The 19,004-nt window shown below is 36.7% G+C and overlaps 1 protein-coding gene across 4 annotated transcripts in view; it reads left to right on the forward strand.

Moving 5' to 3' along the window:
- Positions 1-19,004, forward strand: part of POT1 (protection of telomeres 1) — a 96,380-nt gene that overhangs the window by 8,782 nt on the left and 68,594 nt on the right. For 3 of the 4 annotated variants that reach the window (XR_012588083.1, XM_074593411.1, XM_074593401.1), the window contains 6 exons: positions 142-275; positions 4,573-4,645; positions 6,045-6,136; positions 12,442-12,552; positions 14,783-14,830; positions 15,687-15,801. Coding sequence is in view for 3 of the 4 variants with exons in the window: in XM_074593411.1 (XP_074449512.1) it covers positions 153-275; positions 4,573-4,645; positions 6,045-6,136; positions 12,442-12,552; positions 14,783-14,830; positions 15,687-15,801 (562 nt within the window). In the remaining variant the exon portion in view is untranslated. Of the gene's footprint in view, positions 1-141; positions 276-4,572; positions 4,646-6,044; positions 6,137-12,441; positions 12,553-14,782; positions 14,831-15,686; positions 15,802-19,004 lie in introns of those variants that run through there. The other variant, XM_074593424.1, reaches the window with a different exon arrangement.

A 19,004-nucleotide genomic window follows, 5' to 3' on the forward strand; every position in this document is an offset into this window, starting at 1 on the left:
TTTTTAGTGTTACATAATTAAACTTCCTTATTATGAAACAGATAGATAAATACTCCCCTTCTGAGTAAATTGCAACTTCTAGTAACTCTTTATTTGAACAAGATGAGTAGCTTCAGGTGTCTGTTTATCATTTTTGTTTAGATAAAGCAGCTATGCCTGTTCAATTGCTGAAGATCATTAAAGGAAAATCTGAGACTCCACTACCAAGCCATTTGCAGAAGGAGGAACTGAAACATTTGCAAGAAGGCTTTGATCATACCAACAAATATTTTCAGGTAACTTACTAATAAAAGAATTTTGGCTTATTTTGAAATAGCTCCTGGTATATTTGTAAGGGACGTCCATATTCCAGCTCAGTTGGTGACTTGCTAGAGCTGTATGTCTTTGTGTGTATCTATTGCATACCCTTAAGCAACACAAAATTATGACCCTGTCGAACTTTGTTGCATGTTGCTGTTGACTTCATTGATTCACAGTTCTGCCCCTTCCTCTTGTCAGATTTAAATTTTATACTTTCTTAGTTTCTAAACTGTAGACCCATTTAAAAAACACATTAATATGCTGAAGGCTGTGCTGAAAATGGAGAGATTGGGGGAGGTTAAGTGGTATTTTGTTTTTAAAAAAAATAGAAATAAGCACCACCATCCTGTTAAAGATCAGATTTCAGAGTAATGATTTCTAAAGCAGTTTTCCTTTCTTGTATGAGGCAATGCGATATCCAGTGTTATGAAAAGAGGACTCTGTAGTAACTACCTGCATCAAGATACAGTTAGGTTTTTTATCATTACCAAGTGTGCATTTATATTTCACTGTAGTCCCAAATATACTTCATATTGGCAGTACAATCCTAGTGTACTAGTGAAATGTAGAATTTTTTTTTCATCCCTAAAACAAGTATATTCTGTAAAATGCAGTGTCAATTCTTGAGGGTTTTCTTTTTTAACCTGTTAAACTTTTTTTGTGAATGGTTCTGAAAAGCCTTTTAATCATCCCTGACACTTAAGGGGCAGGAAATCAACATCATGCCAAGCTTGCCTTCAGTCTGTTACCAAAAAAAAAAGGCAAAAAACAACAAAAAAAAGCAATCTAATTCTGTAGAAGAGCGTAGGTGGCTTGAATCTTTAAAAAATAGCACAAAAAATTTAAAAATGTGAGCTGAACTGGCCTGATGATTTTCTGTATCCAAAAACCATTTTTGTATCCTCATGTGTATATTCCCAGTTCTATCTCTACTGCTTATCTGACCCTGTGATGGAGTCTGTTGGTGAGAAAAAAACTGCCAGAAGACTATCCATATTGATGGACAGAGGGTAGTTTGCTGCTGCTCTCACTCTCTTGACTGGTTCATTATGGTGTCAAAGAGATGCCAGGAGTAGTGCAATTAGGTAAAGCGAAGGAGCAAAACTGCCCTTTTTGGAAGCAGGCAGCAGTAGTGGGATAGAAGGTGATTTGATTGAGAATGATCCAGACTCCCTTAGGTCTTGTAAAGGAACAAATGGAAACATCAATAACCAATGCTGCTAGTAAACAGGATTTTTATTCCTCAGGGTGTAGTTTTCTGTCACCATTCACCTGTAGGGCAAAAAGGCTTTCCAGCTTTTAAGACCTATGTCCGCAAGCCCCCTTGACATGGAGGAACAGGGATTCTTGTTCACAAAGGAAATGCTGAAAGAGACAAAAACAGATTATAAATTAGAAAATGTTTCTGCCAAAATAAATGTTTCCATTAGGAAACCAGAACAATTATTACCAGACCATGATTTAAAGCATACATGCAATGTTATGGCTGATTACTGAAAGAGAAAGTGTATAGAATCTGTTTCTCATACTCCTGCCTTATGTTAAGAGAATTTCATGCTGCTGCCGACACGGATTAGTAGGTGACTAAAACAGCTTGGCATAAAAACAGTACAACTGGAGAGCTGATAAAGCTAGTGCTAATGCACCATTGAATTCATAGGAAAATCCAGTTCTGCAGGCTGAGCTTGAAGCAAACCTTAGAATGCACTAATGTTAGGTTATCTTAGTGGTGGCACAATACACTGTCACACTAGACCTTCCAAAACAGGGATCAGGTCCTGCTTTGAGGAGGGGGGAAGGGGAGAGGAAGGTTTTTATGAAGTGTATTCTGAGAAAAAGCAACAAAAAACATCCAGTATGCTTCTCTCTGGCTGTTGTGCCTCAATCCTTTCGTTCTTCAGAAACTTTTTTGCTTTCTGGCATCCCTCTGAACAATAAAAATTTTAATTTAAATTTGTGGGAACACAGCACAAGCAGTGTCCATACATCCTCAGTCATGATGTCCATTAACTGAACCTGATGCCTTCTGCCATTAATTCATCATCCTCTGGATTTTACTGTGGCAAAGGTGAAGCAAACCTGAAAATCAGATGCCAAATCAGCTGTTGGATCAGTCTGAAGAACAAGGCTGTGGCAAGGAAGGAGGCAGGTTCGGTAGAGGAACTGCCTGTAGTCAGTTTAAGAGTCAGTCTAGTGGCATGTGGAATGGAGAGGTTTTTGGAAGAAGTTTGTCTATGAGCTCAATAAGCAGTGCAGGATTTGGGGGGAAAGAGTGAATTTGAACAGGTTTTGCTACGGTAGGTTTTGTTGAAGTTTGGAGCCTAAGAGTTTCAGGCATGTTGAGAAAGCAGTGGGTAGTATTTCTGCGGAGGAAGACAACTACAGTGTCGTTGGTTGGGCCAGACTATTACAGCAAAGGATGTGGTCCCAGAAAAATTTGAAAACTCACTGGAAGATACTTGGATGTAAAAGTTAAAATAGAAAGTAAAAATGGTCAGAAAGCAGTCCCTCTCTCATCAGTGTATTCTGCTTTTAAATAGCATGCTTGTGCGGATTGAAATTTCTTTAGTAAGAAAAAAAATATATATGTAAATACAGGATGTTCCTGAGGTGACTTTGTTTCATTGCAAAGAAAAATTCTCTAGTATTTTATTTCCCTGTGAGTACAGTTCAAGGCAATCTCAGCAAGAACAATTATATATAATACTTCACATTTTAAACAAAGCTGTAATTTTGAAAACAAGTGTCAAACCTTTCTGTAAGTATTCATAGACAAATCTCAGAATTACTTTACAGATGCTGATTGTTAAAATAAATATTCGATACTTAAGTCTCCTTACAAAACTCATTTGCCTTCCCTGTGAAAAGTAGGAACTTAACTGTTAAAAACATGTGGTCGTAGATTTTTGACCTTCATTTTGGTCTTAAATGAGGCATTACTATTGTCTCAAAAGCAATAAAGCAATATGGTACATGTTAAATCTAATTCAACGTGGCTTTTTTTTTTAAGTGTAGTAAAAATAAAATATACTTTGGATTGGAAAAGGATGATTTGTGGAGTCAGTATTTCTTTATAAAACAGATAGTAAAGTAAATTGTTGGGTTTGATTTGGATTCCTCCTCAGTCAACATGTAGTAGGACTAATTTTGCTCTGAAAAGCTTCTACAGTAACAGTTCACTGCTGTGTATTTTATCCTAATTTGATTTAAGAAGCGTTTACTAACTTTTAAGTCAGGCTGACTGTGTTTACTCTAAAATCATTATGATTTACCTGACTGTCCTCTTAATACTGCTTTTGTGCATTTATAGACAGATTACCCCTGTTGTCTCTTTACAAGAAATACTTTATTTCCTGTGCTGTTTGTGTAGTTCTCTTAAACGCTTCATAGAATCTGTTTTCAAATTTTTGTATTTTTCTTTATTGAACCAATTTCTGTGGTTTTATCCTTGAGAAGGATACAGTGCTTTACCTGCCATACTGTGGAAGAATGCATTTGACTGACATTTTACTACTGTTGAAAGAGAACCTTTTTTGATGAAATACCGTCTTTTTAACATAACGCATTTGTTCCAAAGAGATGTTAACATCACTGAAGTTGCTGGTCTGTGATTTTTGCTTCATTGTAACTTCAACTTTACTGTAAAGAGAATATTTTTGACATAATAGAACCTTTCCATCTTACAGAGCATTTGTATTATTGACAAATTAATTGGTCTCTACAGATTCAAAACGTAATACTGTTCGCCCAGCAGTACGTTTTTGTTTTTTTTTATTTTTCCCCAGATTATTTCTCTTCAGGTATATCTTTTATCTTTTGACTGTTATTTTGTTTTGATATTTATGTTGTAATCCTTTGCCAACATTTTTGGAGAAATTGCTGTATATTTTAAGATTTGAATCACCCTACCTGTTTATTCACCTTTCAGGTTTTGTGCCAAAACTGTAGACTTTGTGATATTATTGTAAATAATAAAAGGTACTTCCATAGGTACTATTTCATTGTTTAGTCTAATCTTATAATCTAGTCAGTAGCATCTAAGCAGTATTAACATGTAATATTTCCTTTGTTATATCACAAGAATATTGGTCTGCAATGCTGTCTTTAGTGATTTCTATGAATTTTAAGATTTCACATGGTAATTTGCATTCATCGCATCAGTTCTACCAGTTTTAGCTTACACCTGTTTCAGCTATTATCAGTGTTTCAGTAATTTAGAGGCATATAATCTCAGTTCACGCTCTTTTTTTTTTTCTTTTTTTTACTTTTTAGGGTATAGTTATTCTTTCCTATCCATTAACGAAACTCGGAGATGGGACAGCCTTTTTCAAGGTTGTTCTTCAAGGTACTATATATGAGTGTACATTTTAAATTTATTTTGTGGAATGTCTTGACACATTTTATTTGACGTTGTGTTATTACTTCACCAGTACCTGTTTTTTTAGTGTTCAGTGAAATGTTTTCTTTAAAATACTCTCTAAAGGCATTCATTCTCTACAAAAATAGATTATTTTAAACTTATGCCAGGTACGTTATGGAAATAATACAGTCTTTATATTTCAGTGGACTTCTTGTTGCAGAATCTTTTAAAATACTGTCCTGGACATGCATTAGGTATATGTACAACTCTAATAGTCTATTTTTAAACTGCTCATCATAGAGAAGGACTAAGAAAAATGCACACTTAATAGTTACCTTATAATATACATAGTATATACTATGTAAGTGCATATTTAATACAGGTCAGTATGTTTATTAGCAGCAAAATATTTGTATTTCATTCTGGTTTAATCTAAGCAGTTAAAAAATGGAATTTCACCTGACTGCTCAGGTATTTGAATATCAGTGGACACGTTAACACATTGAAAGACCTAAGGTCATCATGTAATAAATGATACTAAAAATAATGTCCCTTTTAAGTCCAAACTCATCACTCCCTCTCCATTTCCTTCTCAGCTCCTTCCTTACACTGTTTAGAGAATCATCACTTGCTCTCTCTGAGCTTTCCTGATTCTATAAATTCTGTGACTCTGATGGAACAGCAGGCTGGGGGTTCAGATCCTGCCTGCTGATACTGCTTGTGACTGGTGTTAGCAGAAGTGGATGAAGCTGATGGGACCTGAGTCAGTTTTCTTGCCGGCTTCAGAGTTCCCAAAGAGGGACGCAAAACTTCCTTGAGGCTTGCTAATTTCACCTGGCTGTTCAGGAGGGCTGAGAGCTTCTGCACATTCTACACGGCCTCAAAAAATAAGTTTGCACATCTAAATCATTAGCGTTGTTTCTGAAACAGTAGAAGGTAGAGAAATCTAAAAATAACAACATAATTTCTGCTTCAGTCCTCCTAGAAGGCTATTTATTGATATGTCTATGTCCTGGAATATCTCCAGTTTATATAGTTCTACAAGATGATCAGTGTTAATGTAAAAACTCCAATGTGACTGGATAATATTTCCTCTCTAATCCTATACACCGAGTTGTCCAGTTGGCAGTCTTTGTAATTTCTGTTCAATGTACGCTGATGTACAATGTGTGCACATTTTAAATGGTCCTCTTACGAAGAACATTCTGCTTGATATGTCTGTAGTTAGCACATAAAAGCAGTTGTATGACTATTTGAAAGGATTTTCTGTTTGTAGATTAATTGGAATGAAAAGTGTTAGACTTTGTAGATTAACTCTTCCTATTGCTGCCTTGTTTTGGAGAAGGTATGGTGATTGGAATCATTTCTGCTTTTTTTCCTCTAGATTTGGATAAGTGGTGTTCACGGATCAACAGCATCAATATTTTAATATATGGAAAAATGGCAGAGGATTGTGCAAACATTATACGCAATGGGGTAAAATATATATTTTTTTATTTTAGGAATCGTTTTCCGTAGATGTATGTTGACTTCTTAGCTTGTCTTTGTATAGCTACTACCAAAATTAGAAATAGTCTGTTCAGTCAGTTCAAATCTATAAATATGAACTAGAAAAAACCAAAAAGTATTTGCTTATGTAAATTCTTTCTAACAATAATATTGAAATAAAGCAATTCTTTTTGTCAGTGCTGTTTACCTAGCAAGTAAAGGATCATGAATATGGATGACAGAGAAGTCATTGATTTACGTCCACAGTTTGAATGTCTATTGCCATTTGCTAGAAAAGAAGGCTTAGTGGGGACCTTATCACCATGTTCCATTATTTAAAGGGTGGCAACAAAGAAGGTGGAGACTCCCTTTTTACAAGGAGTCACATGGAAAAGACGAGGGGTAATGGGTACCAGTTACTCCAGGGGACATTCCGATTGGACACACGAGGAAAATTTTTCACTATAAGAACAATCAGCCATTGGAATAATCTCCCCAGGGAAGTGTTGGATTCCCTGACATCGGACACGTAAGATTCAGCTGGACAGGGTGGGCCATCTTGTCTAGACCGTGCTTTTGCAAGGCAGGTTGGACTAGATGATCCCTGAGGTCCCTTCCAACCTGGTATTCTATGATATGATAATATAAAAAAGCTAAAGATAAAAGCTTTTTTTTTTAAAAAAAAGTTAAAACTACATACACAGTTTTCTTTATTGGCTGGGTGCTGGTGTCTTGCTTCATCAGAGATAGAAGGTTGTTTGCTTAGCTCTAGGGTAAAGGACGTTGGCAAGTCAGCCTACAAATTTGTGAAGCAGTGTTGCAACTAAAGAAGGAAAAAAAACCCATAAAGTAATTACCTCAACTTAATTTTTTTAATTAGATTGCCTATCAGTTTGCCGACATTTCAATATTAGACAGATATCATATTAAAATTAAGTATGCAATACATTATGACCTCATGTTAGTGCTTTTTCATTTGCGATATAAATTCACACTAAATCACAGAATGGTTGGGTCTGGAAGGGACCTTTAAAGATCATCCAGTTCCAGCCCCCCTGCCATGGGCAGGGACACCTTTCACTACATCAGGTTGCTCCAAAGCCCCATCCAACCTGACTTTGAACACTTCAGTGATGAGGCATCCACAACTTCTGGGCAACCTGTTCCAGTGTCTCACCACCCTCACAGTAAAGAATTTCTTGCTTATGTACCCTTATCAACCCTCTTTCAGTTTAAGATCGTTGTCCCTTGTCCTGTCACTACAGGCCCTGGTAAAAAATCTCTCCATCAAAATGATCGAAAGTTATTTAGTGAAGAAAGTAGGTCTTTGTTTTCACGTTGTTAGAAATATTTGTTACGCACAAAAGTTAAGGGCTTTCTCAATGTGGAAATAGCAATGGCTTAATTAGAACTTTCTCAGGGTTTTTTCAGCTCAAGTGGACTAGTACACCTAACTCTGTTGATCTGTATGTTGAAAAAGGGTAAAAATTATAGCAGACCTTAGGGTACGACATCAAAATATCACTTAAAGACCAAGTTGCTCTGAATTTATGGAACATTTAATTTTAATTTCAGTTCAGAGACATGCATATTCTTTTTATGTAATTCTGTCTAAGGTTAAATAATGACTTTGCTTGGTTACCAACTCTCTTTTTTTTTTTTTTCTTTTTTTTGAGTGGGAAAGATCTATTTATATTGCTTGAGAGTGATCTTGCTGTTTCTGGATAGTGGCTTACACCCTGAATTTTATCAGCTTCAAAGATGCATGCATCAGTTCATGAGATGTATGGGACCAAAGCTGCTAATTTAAGGAATTACACCTATAATTAGAGCTGAGGCATTTATATAACGTATAGTGACCTATATTATAGTTTTTATATAATTATGTGCTTATAAATATTCAGCCACTGAAAACCTTTGAATCCCTAAGTTTTCAACATTGTTAATCTGACTAAATTAATAGTAATTTGATGAATATGTATAGATTAGAGAGAAAAAACTGAATGTTTCATTATTGCTTTTATCATGTAGACAATCCTCAAACAGCAGGTGACGTACGCTCTCTGCCTCTTCAGATGGGTAAAAAAAAGTATCTCGTCCAAGAAAAAGTTTAGTGTTTCTCTTTTTTCAACAGAGATGTAACTGCTCTGAGATTTTTATCACTTTTCAAATTTTAGTTGAAGTCAGTAAAGAGGTTTCGAAGTTACAGAACATGTAGGACAGACTGACGTGAAAGTGAAATTTATCTCTGTAAAAAGCAAGGCTAAATATAATAAATGCTTTATAAATGTTTAGGGAATAGTTGAAGAAATTTATTTGAAGTTATTTACGAGCTAGTGCAGCATGTGAAAAAAAATAAATTGCAGGATCATGTGCCATAGAAATGAAAGATGCTAGCATATATCTTTGTAGACCCTTCTCTCTCTTTGTCGCTCTTACCTTGCCTTATTTCCAGTCACATAATTTGTTTTATTAAATATTAAACCAATATTAATAATGATAAATAATATTAACAGAAATAATATTAAATGAATAGGAAGAATACTTGCTGTATTTTTAATGAATCTGTAAAATACTTCAGAAGTCCTGCTTAGCAATGTGATTCCTTGTAATTTGAGGATTTTTTTCTGGCATCAGTTACCATATGGCTTCCATCAGCAGACAGTCGAGCTTGTGTCATGAACTGAACGTGTTAAAACTTTGTTTTTGAAGAAACCAATGAGTCTTAAGAAACATTTTCCAGCAAAAGGTGCTTGCTCTGACAGATGATATGGTGGTAGGTCTTGGGAAGTATACATTATCTGTAGTGTGCAGTCTATTAAATAAATGTCTGGGTGAGAGGGCAAAAAAAATAATTTGATAGGACATCTTCCTCTGTTTACATCTACTGTATCCTCCAACCAGCACTGTAGGTTATGTGAAGGAAGAGTCAGTAACACCTTGTGATTGTGAATGAAGGATTTCACAGACAGAATTATTTCAAATGAATTTAGCCATGAGGAATAAAAATTACCTAGATCCTTTAGTAGAACACGTTTAGAGATTGTGCCATTAATTTGACCTGAAAATTGGTGAATTGCCCTTTTCAGCCCTTTGATACGTGTGAACTTGAGAGAACGCCAGGGAGGGGCTTTGGGCCGGGTGGTACAGTGTGCAGCTCAGAGTATTCAATTTTACATTGGATTCTGCTCTGAATCAAAGCCTTGTTATAATGTTTGTCATATGCTACGATCAGGAAAATCAGTGCAGTCTGTTTAGGGCAGAAAAATCTTTCACAACCATCAGATATGTATAAAATAAGAAGTGATAGTATTTATACAGATTTCTCAATTCCACAGAATTTTGACAGTGAGTCCAGGATAGGATGTTCCTGAACTAATTTGCTAAATATAAAAGCTGTGGAATCATTTTAAATTTAAAGAACAAGTCAGTTTTATTGTCCTGATAAAAATACAAATCTTGAACAAGGCCCTGGGTGGCAATTAGAAGTTGGAAAGATCAGTACTAAAGAGCTGAGCAGGAAACCACAAACCACAGGCAACAACTCTTAGACAGCCAGAGTGCACTAAAGCCAGTGTTCGGTCTTCCCCAGTGAACTGAACTTTCATGGTACTTTCCACATGTACCAAATGAGATTTTAATTTTGGAAGAATCTGAAGGAACAGAATGATTTCTGAAACTAGTTGCAATTGGGCAGCTATGAAGTAGATTTAATTTTTTTAAAACCAAAGTTTTAGCCTTTAAAGAATTACTTCAGTAAGGTCCAGTACTTTTTGTTTGCTGCTTACAGTTTCACACTTCACAGTTTTTTAAATCTCTGTATCGTACTTCCCATACTATAACAGCTTTAGCTAATTAGTCTGGGGGCAGGAGCAGGCTCCTCCCAAAAATGTGAATAACCATGTTGTTCTTGTCTCCTGAGAGTCTTCTGCTTCTGTAACAGAGTAACCATTAGCAAAACTTTTGTATTTCTTTTATTTCTCACTTCCTTTGAATGAGAGAAGTAGAATTGCTTTTTGCTGTTTAAAAATGTTGGTTGAATTTGATAGTTTGTGTGTGTGTATATATAAATATATTTATGTGTGTGTGCAATATAATACTCTTCTGTTGACATGAAAATCCACCAATTTATGTAAATGGCTTTGATTCCCAAGTCAATTATAAGGGAACTTCTAGTAATTACTCTTAGCTAAAGGTGAAATGGAAACTAATCTATTTTGAAAACTAATATAGCAATAAATTTCAAAGCACTGTGCAAACCTTATGTAAATTTTTTTGCATGTTTAGAAACTTCTAGTCACAACCTGTCACGGTGGGCCATGAATTTGAATATACCTGTTCTTTCTACCTGTAAAAGTAGATTCTGACATTAGTGCTGCCTTTTTTCCTCATTGAAATTGCGTAGTCCTTTCACAGGTGTTTTTTGAATGTCATGGTACTCATTGTATATTACATGGGAGTGATCTAATATTATTCACAAAAAAAGTTTCCATTTATTATCAGCCTGTGTAAAGGCTTGAGTCTGTGTAATTCTAAAGTCCCTTCTGATACAGGAGAACAAGACAAGCCAAGTCAGCTGTACAGAGCCCCAAGCCTGACTCAGCAACCAAGTCACAGGATCTTGTGCAGCCTGCAATCTAATAAAATGCTGAAATGGGAATAATGTATAGCAAGGCATAGCTTTTTAGCTGAAGGTTGATTCCGCTGTTGAACGAACACCACGAATAGCGTCAGCAACAGTGAAAGGAAAGACAGGTGCTAACACATGGTTTCTGCTAAACAGCTGAGTTTCCTGAAGCTTGTGTTTGACTGTGCGTGTATCTGGAAAGAGTGGAACAGCTTTAATCTATGTTAGCAGGATGCAAGGAATATTGAGTTGTCTAATTGTTTTGACCCATTTTAACTTATTTAGCCTTGAGTATGGCTTACACTTAGGTGACTTACATATTTTCTTTTAGTCAAAATATACATTGTATTCCCATTTATGACACTACATGAAAATCACCATGCCCTAAATAGTTTCGTTGTGTATTAAACTGTCCGATTAAACTTGTTTTCTGCAGTAATTTTTTTTTTGCAAGTCCTTTAATAACTAAATATATCACTGTCACTTAAGCTAGCAGCCTTTTTTTTTCTTGCTCAAAACATTAAGGTTTTGGATCTTAAATCATTTAGAGTAGCATTGTCAGATTGCTGAAATAGCAAAAAAGAGCCATCATAGTGCAATATTTGGCTAAAACTGTCAACTTTAATCAGAAAACTCTTTTATTTGTTGTAATCAAATAAACACATGAACAAAAGTCTTTCAGTAAAAGCTTATGGAAGTGCTTTTGGTAGAAGGTCAAATAGAAATAGGGTTCCAAGTCTGTTTATTGGAATGGGTCACACTGGTACAGCCTTGCTCTACAGTTCTGCTGCTGAAGGAGCTGACTATAAAGGAGCTTTACATTGTTTCAGAGTTCCCAGCATTATCTTTGTTTTGTCAGATACTTTTCTTATCATCTCTTTCTCCTAAATGTATTTTCGATCTTCTCCCTTTTTTATATTTTTTTTTTGTAAGGTTGCTACTAAAAAGGCAAGTTGCTGCAGGGACTTTAAATCATCCTTTTCTTGTTCGCTTTGGGGTGTCTGAGGAACTTTATACCAAAGTGAAAATGCAGTTGCAAATGTAATTTTTCCCATTCCAGAATCTCAGGAGTGATGCCACAAAAGTTTGTAATGTCTCTTTTGCTACCAAAAACCTACTTATTGATTCCCCTACCTGTGTGACCCTTAAGGAAGAAATTGGAAGATGTCAATCCAACCAAACCAGAAAATATCTACAAGGAAGGTCTCTTCAAAGTGCAGCTGTAACCCAATAAGAAATAAGCTCTGAGAAAAGTGTGTTTTGTCACTTCTGAGCTGATGTGTGATTCCTTTTCTAGCTTATTGATCTTACCCAGAAAGGAGCCACTCTTCAGTATATTTGAAGGGGAATGATTCTTTTGCTTTATTCAGTGTGACGCTTCCCCTCTAGCCCTTGTCAAAATTAGCACTCAGTCACAGTAGCATCAAGAGCGTGAAAATTTTAGCAGAATTTGAAAAAAAATCCTTGCTGGCAATGGTTGGAAATATGAATTCTGTGGGTAGAAGAACTAAACAGAGAAACTTAAAGGCAGTGTTTAGAATTTTTTCAGGATTTTTGTTTCTTGAATGTCTTGAGACTTTAGGGTGAAATTTCATATCACATACTCTTAAAATAGAGTATGTGGTACAGCCTGCGTAATCACCTGTTTATCATCCTGTCCCCATAGGACACCTTCGTAGTTGCAGGATTTAAGTTGGCAAAATCGCCTACAGCGAGAGAGGATGGTAGACATGGTTGCCACTTGGAGGTGTCTGAAGAAGCTGGATCAACCATTTATGTACGTGGGTACCCAACTTTTTTTCATCTTCTTTTCTCCAAATACCAACATTAACATTTTGCTTTACAGTAGGAAAAACAAAATCTATTAGAATCTGAAGTACTACAGGTTATTTTAGCATGTCCATTGGGAAACAATCAGAACATATTTGTGTGCGTGTGTATGTGTGCATACAACTTTATAATACCCCTATCCATGCAAGACCCAAATTATCTCAGGCCTCCCAGATAAACTTCTGCTTGTTGAGTGCAGAAATTTGACCTTAGTTGGCTTTAGATAGATCCCTAGAGCTGTTCAAGGTGTTCTTGTGCATAACCCAATGCACTAATGCAGACAAGGTAGAAGGTGCAAGAGTGGTCTTAGGTCTACCATTTTTAGTTTTCTCTGGGCTACGAGTTTGCACTGCTTTAACTCACATCATTACACTTTGCCTTTGAAATACATGGATTCCTAGATTCTATATTTTTGAAAGAGAATTACACCCCTTTTTTCTGAGGAGAATACTTGTTCTTTTGTACTATTCTCACATCGATACTGTTCATCTTAAATGCTTCCATCTGTTGAGATACGGGAGCAGAGATACGGGTGTGTTCTGCTCCTGCTTCTGTTTGTCTGTGGTAATATATCAGCAGTGCACCTTTGTTGTGACCACTGTGTCTTTGCTTCAATAAATGTTTGCTACCCTTTTTAAGCCTAAGCATTAGTATTTTTAAAGTTATAGGACTTATAAAAATTACAGAAAATTTGGATATTATTCTACATTTGGAAAGCTGCAGTTGAGGGGGAGAGGGACTGGGTGTAGAATGAAACTAAGGTTTCAAAAAACTTGCTGGAGACACTTCAGTGAGATATTTCTAATATTTCTTATGAAAGTTATCCCAACAGGGCTTCTGGTGAGAAAGTGTGGCACGTTGTTGATGACTTTAATTGTCTACTACTGTTGAAAAGAACAAGGATAGCATTGTACTAAGCTCTCAGTGACAGTGCTGCAAACTCCGTGCTGTAGTCAATGAAAAGGAAAAGGCACGATCACTGGAGAGCAATATAGCATTACATTATATGGTGATATAGTGTAATGATGATATATGGGTAGAAAAAGTATGTTTTCATTGAAAATTATAGAAAACCTGTGCCCTGAGTCTGGGCAAATGTATCTAAACCAAATGTACCTAAATTTTAGGCACTACCTGAGGCACACAGTTGAGTATTGGCAGAACCTCATGACATGCAGTCAAATCCCAAGAAAGATGTGCAGCTCACTGAACATGTAGGTTGTGCTGAGGAGGCATCTGTCTCATCATTGACCACAGAATGGAGCTTGAGGCACTTAATTTACCGACACACTCATCGAATGCTTAAAATTGTACAAGTGATCCAATTTTTTTGCGTGCCTCGCTTTCTCAATTTTAATTGTTCACTTGACTATTTAAAATAAATAAATGGCAGTAAAACTAGCTTCAGGAATGCAGTTGAGGGTGGAGAGCCAAACCAGATCACTGGCAGGGGTCTGCGCTGCTGAGGCCGTGTGCAGCTGTGACATGGGACCCTGTGTCCGGCAGACAGGCTCTGGTGTTGCATCTGGATGGCAACTGAGCCCTGCGTTTCTCATTATAGGGTGGGGATGTCTTGGCCTTACATCAGATCACCACGATTAGTTCTTTACAAGACCTTAAACTGAAGTTAAATCTGGCCTATAAGCATGGCTCTAAAAGCTTAGGAATGACCTTTAAATAGAATTTATCCCATCCTGGTGAATTTTCCTTGACCATTTTTTTTTTTTTTTAATTTTTGATTTTTCACCAAAGGAGAGTCGCTGAGAGTAGACCTGCTCTAAGCATTGACATGTATGCAACCTAAACCTATTTAGGTTCTCTGTTAAGCAAGTCACTATTACAAAGTACAGTTTTAAAGTTGTGGCCTCTGACTTTCAAATGCTGACTCTGCTGCAATGTGACCTGACTTATATTCAACCAAGTGCGTTTCTATTTTAGAAAATTGATGTATTATTTTAAATAGCTTTGTCTGAATGAAATTAGAGTAAATATTATTTTTTTTTCATGTAGGATAAAATTTTACTAGTTTCAGAGGTGATTCACATAGCAAAAGTGCCTATAGTGCTGCTCTGCATTTGCTTATAGCGTTATATTTGCTTTAGCGTTGTCAAATCTTGCTATATTTGCAATGCCTTCAATTTTGTAATTAGAGAGTTTGCTATTTTTTCTCTCCTCAGATTTATACTGCACCAAGAACAACTGCTGCTTCAGAAACTGCATCTGTGGTGAGTTTATATTTGGGATGTTTTTAAAATGCTTGAAACTAACTGCATGTAAATAAGAATGTGTGGAATTCTTTTTCTTTCCTGTTTATTTTTATTCCATACTCTCATCCCAGCAGTCATTTGTTTAGCTTTTCATTTTGCAAATAGTATGCCTGGAAAACAGAATAAAATTTGAAAAAGTAGTACTTTTTCTATAGTTGCAGCATAGTTCCCATCTTGATCTCAAAATAGGCTGCATGTTGGTTTAGGAAATATGAACTAGAAAGGTAACTTCCATTCCAAAGAAGATCTAATGCTTCTGCTTTAAAAAAATGGAAATATGAACCTTCCTTTGATTTAAAATCAGACTTCATGTAGTGGTCTTAATATTTATTTTGATTACTGTTTGGAACAAGCCTTTATGTGTCTAAATTAAAGTTGTATAGGAAATAGTATATTAAAGGCATAGAAATTGGTGTGTGAAATTTTATTGTTCTTTATCATAAGGTTAAAGATTTAGTACCAAAGATGATACAGCTTGACTTCATGTTAATTTTATGAAGAGTTTCAACTGTTTCCCCTGATACAGTAATTGAAACCCACAGTTTTCAGTCAGTTTGGCAGAACTTGTATTCTTTAAAAGAGACTAATCAGCATATAACGTAACCTTAAGATGAGAGTAGTCCTTAAAAAGTAGAAGCTAGTCCGTAATTTCTTTAATCTTCCAACAAGTGTGCTATTTTAATGGGAAGACTTACACATTTTTTTTTAAGAGGAAATAAATCATACTTGAGGGTGGATGGTGTTAAAAGACAAAATTCTGGGTGAATGTTTGAATAATTTTTTCTTATTCCCTAATTTTATCATGCCTTTCCAGTCCGTTGCACCGAAATATGTGTATACTCCTCTGAATCATCTCAAAGATGGAACTATAGTGAATTTGTATGGCATTGTGAAATTCTTCAAGACTCCATATGTAAGCAAAGGAACTGGTATGTAATATATTCAAGAGATTTAAAACTTCCTACTCTAAACAGAAGTGTTCTTACTATGTTTGTTAAAAATCAACCAGAACAACAAATTCAAGTGATTCCTTGACCATGGTTCTCAGCTAACATCAAACAAGTAGGTAAGGGATATCTGAGTTGGTTTAGGCAGACTGGTGGGAATAGCAAATAAAGAAAATATTTATCAAGCTAATCCTATCAGTATAAAACAGGGAAAAGGACCCGTAGAAAAAAAATAAATTACAAAAGCCCGGCACCTGTCCTTGTGGGAAAGGATTGTTGTGTAATTATGTGCAATTCTTCCTTGAGATTTTGACAATAAGTGTTACGATACGCTATAAATGCAGTGCTAGCATATTTCTTACTTGTAGAAGCTGTGCAAGTACTGAATCATTTTTTCTCTCTGTGAGGTGAACACTTACCGACTGTGCAAGTTTTGCTAGAAGATTGTACCATTTTGCTAGGTGCTCAGTAAGTACACAGCTAGGTGATATCCCTGCTGAATTCAATTAAGCAGTAGAATTTCTTATTTGATTCAGAATTAATCAAAGTATTTTCTGCTTCTTATAAATTTACTGTGGATTTTAAGGCTGCAGGGTTTTTCCCCTTCTAAATTGAACAAAAAAGAATAGATTATGACGGTGACTGTTGATTTTTATGGTCTTAATTATGCATGCAAGTTTCTTGAATAATGTCAATAGCCATGAATTTGGCTTCTAAATACAGAAATTTAAGAAGAGAGCATTAAATCAGAACAAAGAGTTAGTGGCTTGTCTGCAACAGATTTTGCAACCTTTTGCGAACTGATCTGTTTGATCTTACTTGCTCAAAAGCGGCTAGCAGCAGCCTGAAGGTGATGCCCTCAAGATAAGGCATTAAATGCCTTTGTGAGAAGACAGTCCTACACCTGCAGTACCTTGGCTTCCAGAGTGAGGTTTCCTTACAGTTAGATAGCTTAAAACATAAGTGAAATAGTTGAAAGCTGTGCAGACACGGTGACATACCCAAAGAAAGTTCCAAGTCCAACTAAGGTTCAACTAATGGCTCCACTTTTTGAAGACCAAGCAGTCTTCAGCCTTTGAATCAGTTTAGAGTGTATGAGAGGGAGAAACGTCCTTGAGGTCTGTGCAAACGTGTGCATGCTAGTTTCAGTATGTTCATCTGAACTATATTGATATAATATGTATTGTGCGCATGCTTAATTACTTCCATTTGGTGCATCTAGTATTCTTCTAGATAAATAGACACACTGGTATGAAAGACCCTATGGAAAGGAAATTTTTGCTCTGACTTGTAGCTAAAATGTGGCTTCACTGTACTTGTAGTTAAAGTGTGGTCTAACACTTGCCCATAGGAAAAACAAGACACATGTGGGCTCCTCTCTGGGCTATCGAGTGTCAAGGCAGCCACCAGCCCAGTCAGCAGTCATAGATAGTTACGTTATGCAGAGCGACATATGATTTTTCAAGAATATATCAGACTGAATATATATATCGTATATTCAAGATTATATTAGGTCCACAAGCTAATGAATGGCTTTTGGGAATTTAGCAGCATTTTTACATACTGTTGACCGTGTCAACAGAAGCAGCCATGTATCCGCAGCAGCAGGGCTCAGTGCCCTGGTGTCCACAGGAATGCGGTTCGGTGCTTCCCAGGCACTTAGTTGTCAAAATGTATTCCCATTGGTGTTTATTATAGGTGGTGACAAGGCTTGCTCCTAGAAAACCTTTCTACATTTTTAGTCAATGTTGAGAACTCAGTGTTTCCCAAAATAACTCTGAAACATAAACAAAAATCAAGTCTGAAGAATACAGGATAATCTAATTTAAGCATTTACATTTAAAAGCAGATGTAGTCATTAAGTTGGGAACTGAGCCAGTAACAGTCCATCTGTTTTTTTAGTAAATATGGGTTTACTATGCTGGGTTTTTTTCCTCGTGAGGAGTAAATTAAAATGAGTATTATCATATTCTACATAGTCATTGATACAGTAAAGTTACTTTGCTAAACAAGAAATTGCAAATCTTTAAGACGAAACATTGTTTTGTATAGGAAAAAGCAAATGTTGTTAGAGAAGGCTGTGGAAAAGTTGGATGTCACTGTTTTTTCAGAAAAAAAATGTTTTCTGATAATATTGTAGTCCATTAAACGTGGAAAAGTACAAATTCCAATTGCTTTACATTATGGAAGTTACAACACAACCGATATTCCTAGTTGTAAATGAGAAATAATAGTAAGTGCAAATATCCGCAGGAACTCAGTGCGTTTAGACTGGAAACGGAAAAGTGTTCTGGCATCTAATAAGAAATGCAAACTTCCATAAAATACTAAATTAAGTGTATGCATGTTTGCTGTGGGTATAACAAATCAAGTTATACTGCTAGCTTAGAAGTAATAGTAATAAAAATTATTCTGACCCTAAAGCAGAATACTTATGGAACTGTGGTGTGATTTACCTACAGTTAATACTTAAATAATACTTAATACTTCAAAAGTATTAATTCAAAGAAAGACTTCAAAGGTCGGAGATGGGTTCCCAGACATTAGTGCATGGGTGGTGGTAGGTTGCCTGGGGGCTTAAGGAGACTGGTTCGGGGCTGCCAGATTTGAAAAAGGGTTGAAAAAGGGGAAAGAGGAGTCTCCTGGGTGTCTCTGGCGAGGCGCCGGCTGCGGGGGCCTCTGTGAGGAGCGGCCGGGGCTGCCCCGAGCCGGACACAGCCGGTTCCAGCCGGTTCCGACCCACCCACCCCAGGGCACGGCTGAGCCCCGCAGACAAGATGGTGGCGCCTCAGGGAAAATGTATTTGAGAAGGGCAAAACAGCCTTGAGAAAGGCTGCACAGCCATGAGGAGTGAGTAAAAAAGTGTGAGAAACAGGCCTGTGACACCGAGGTGAGGGAAGGAGGAGGAGAAGGAGGAGGCGCTCCAGGCGCCGAAGCGGAGATTCCCCCGCAGCCCACGGAGAGGCCACGGTGGAGCAGACCGATCCACACTGCAACCCATGCAGGACTCGCACTTGGGCAGGGTTATCCCAGAGGACTGCAGCCCATGCAATGATCCACGCTGGAGCAGGAAAAAAGTGTGAGAAGGAAGGAGCAGGAGAGAAGAGGAACTGTTACAGACTGACCACAGGCCCCATTGCCCGTCCCCCTCCACTGCTCCAGGGAAGCAGGGTGAGGTAGAGATG

Source organism: Larus michahellis, chromosome 1, assembly GCF_964199755.1.
Source record: "Larus michahellis chromosome 1, bLarMic1.1, whole genome shotgun sequence".
Lineage (NCBI taxonomy): Eukaryota > Metazoa > Chordata > Aves > Charadriiformes > Laridae > Larus > Larus michahellis.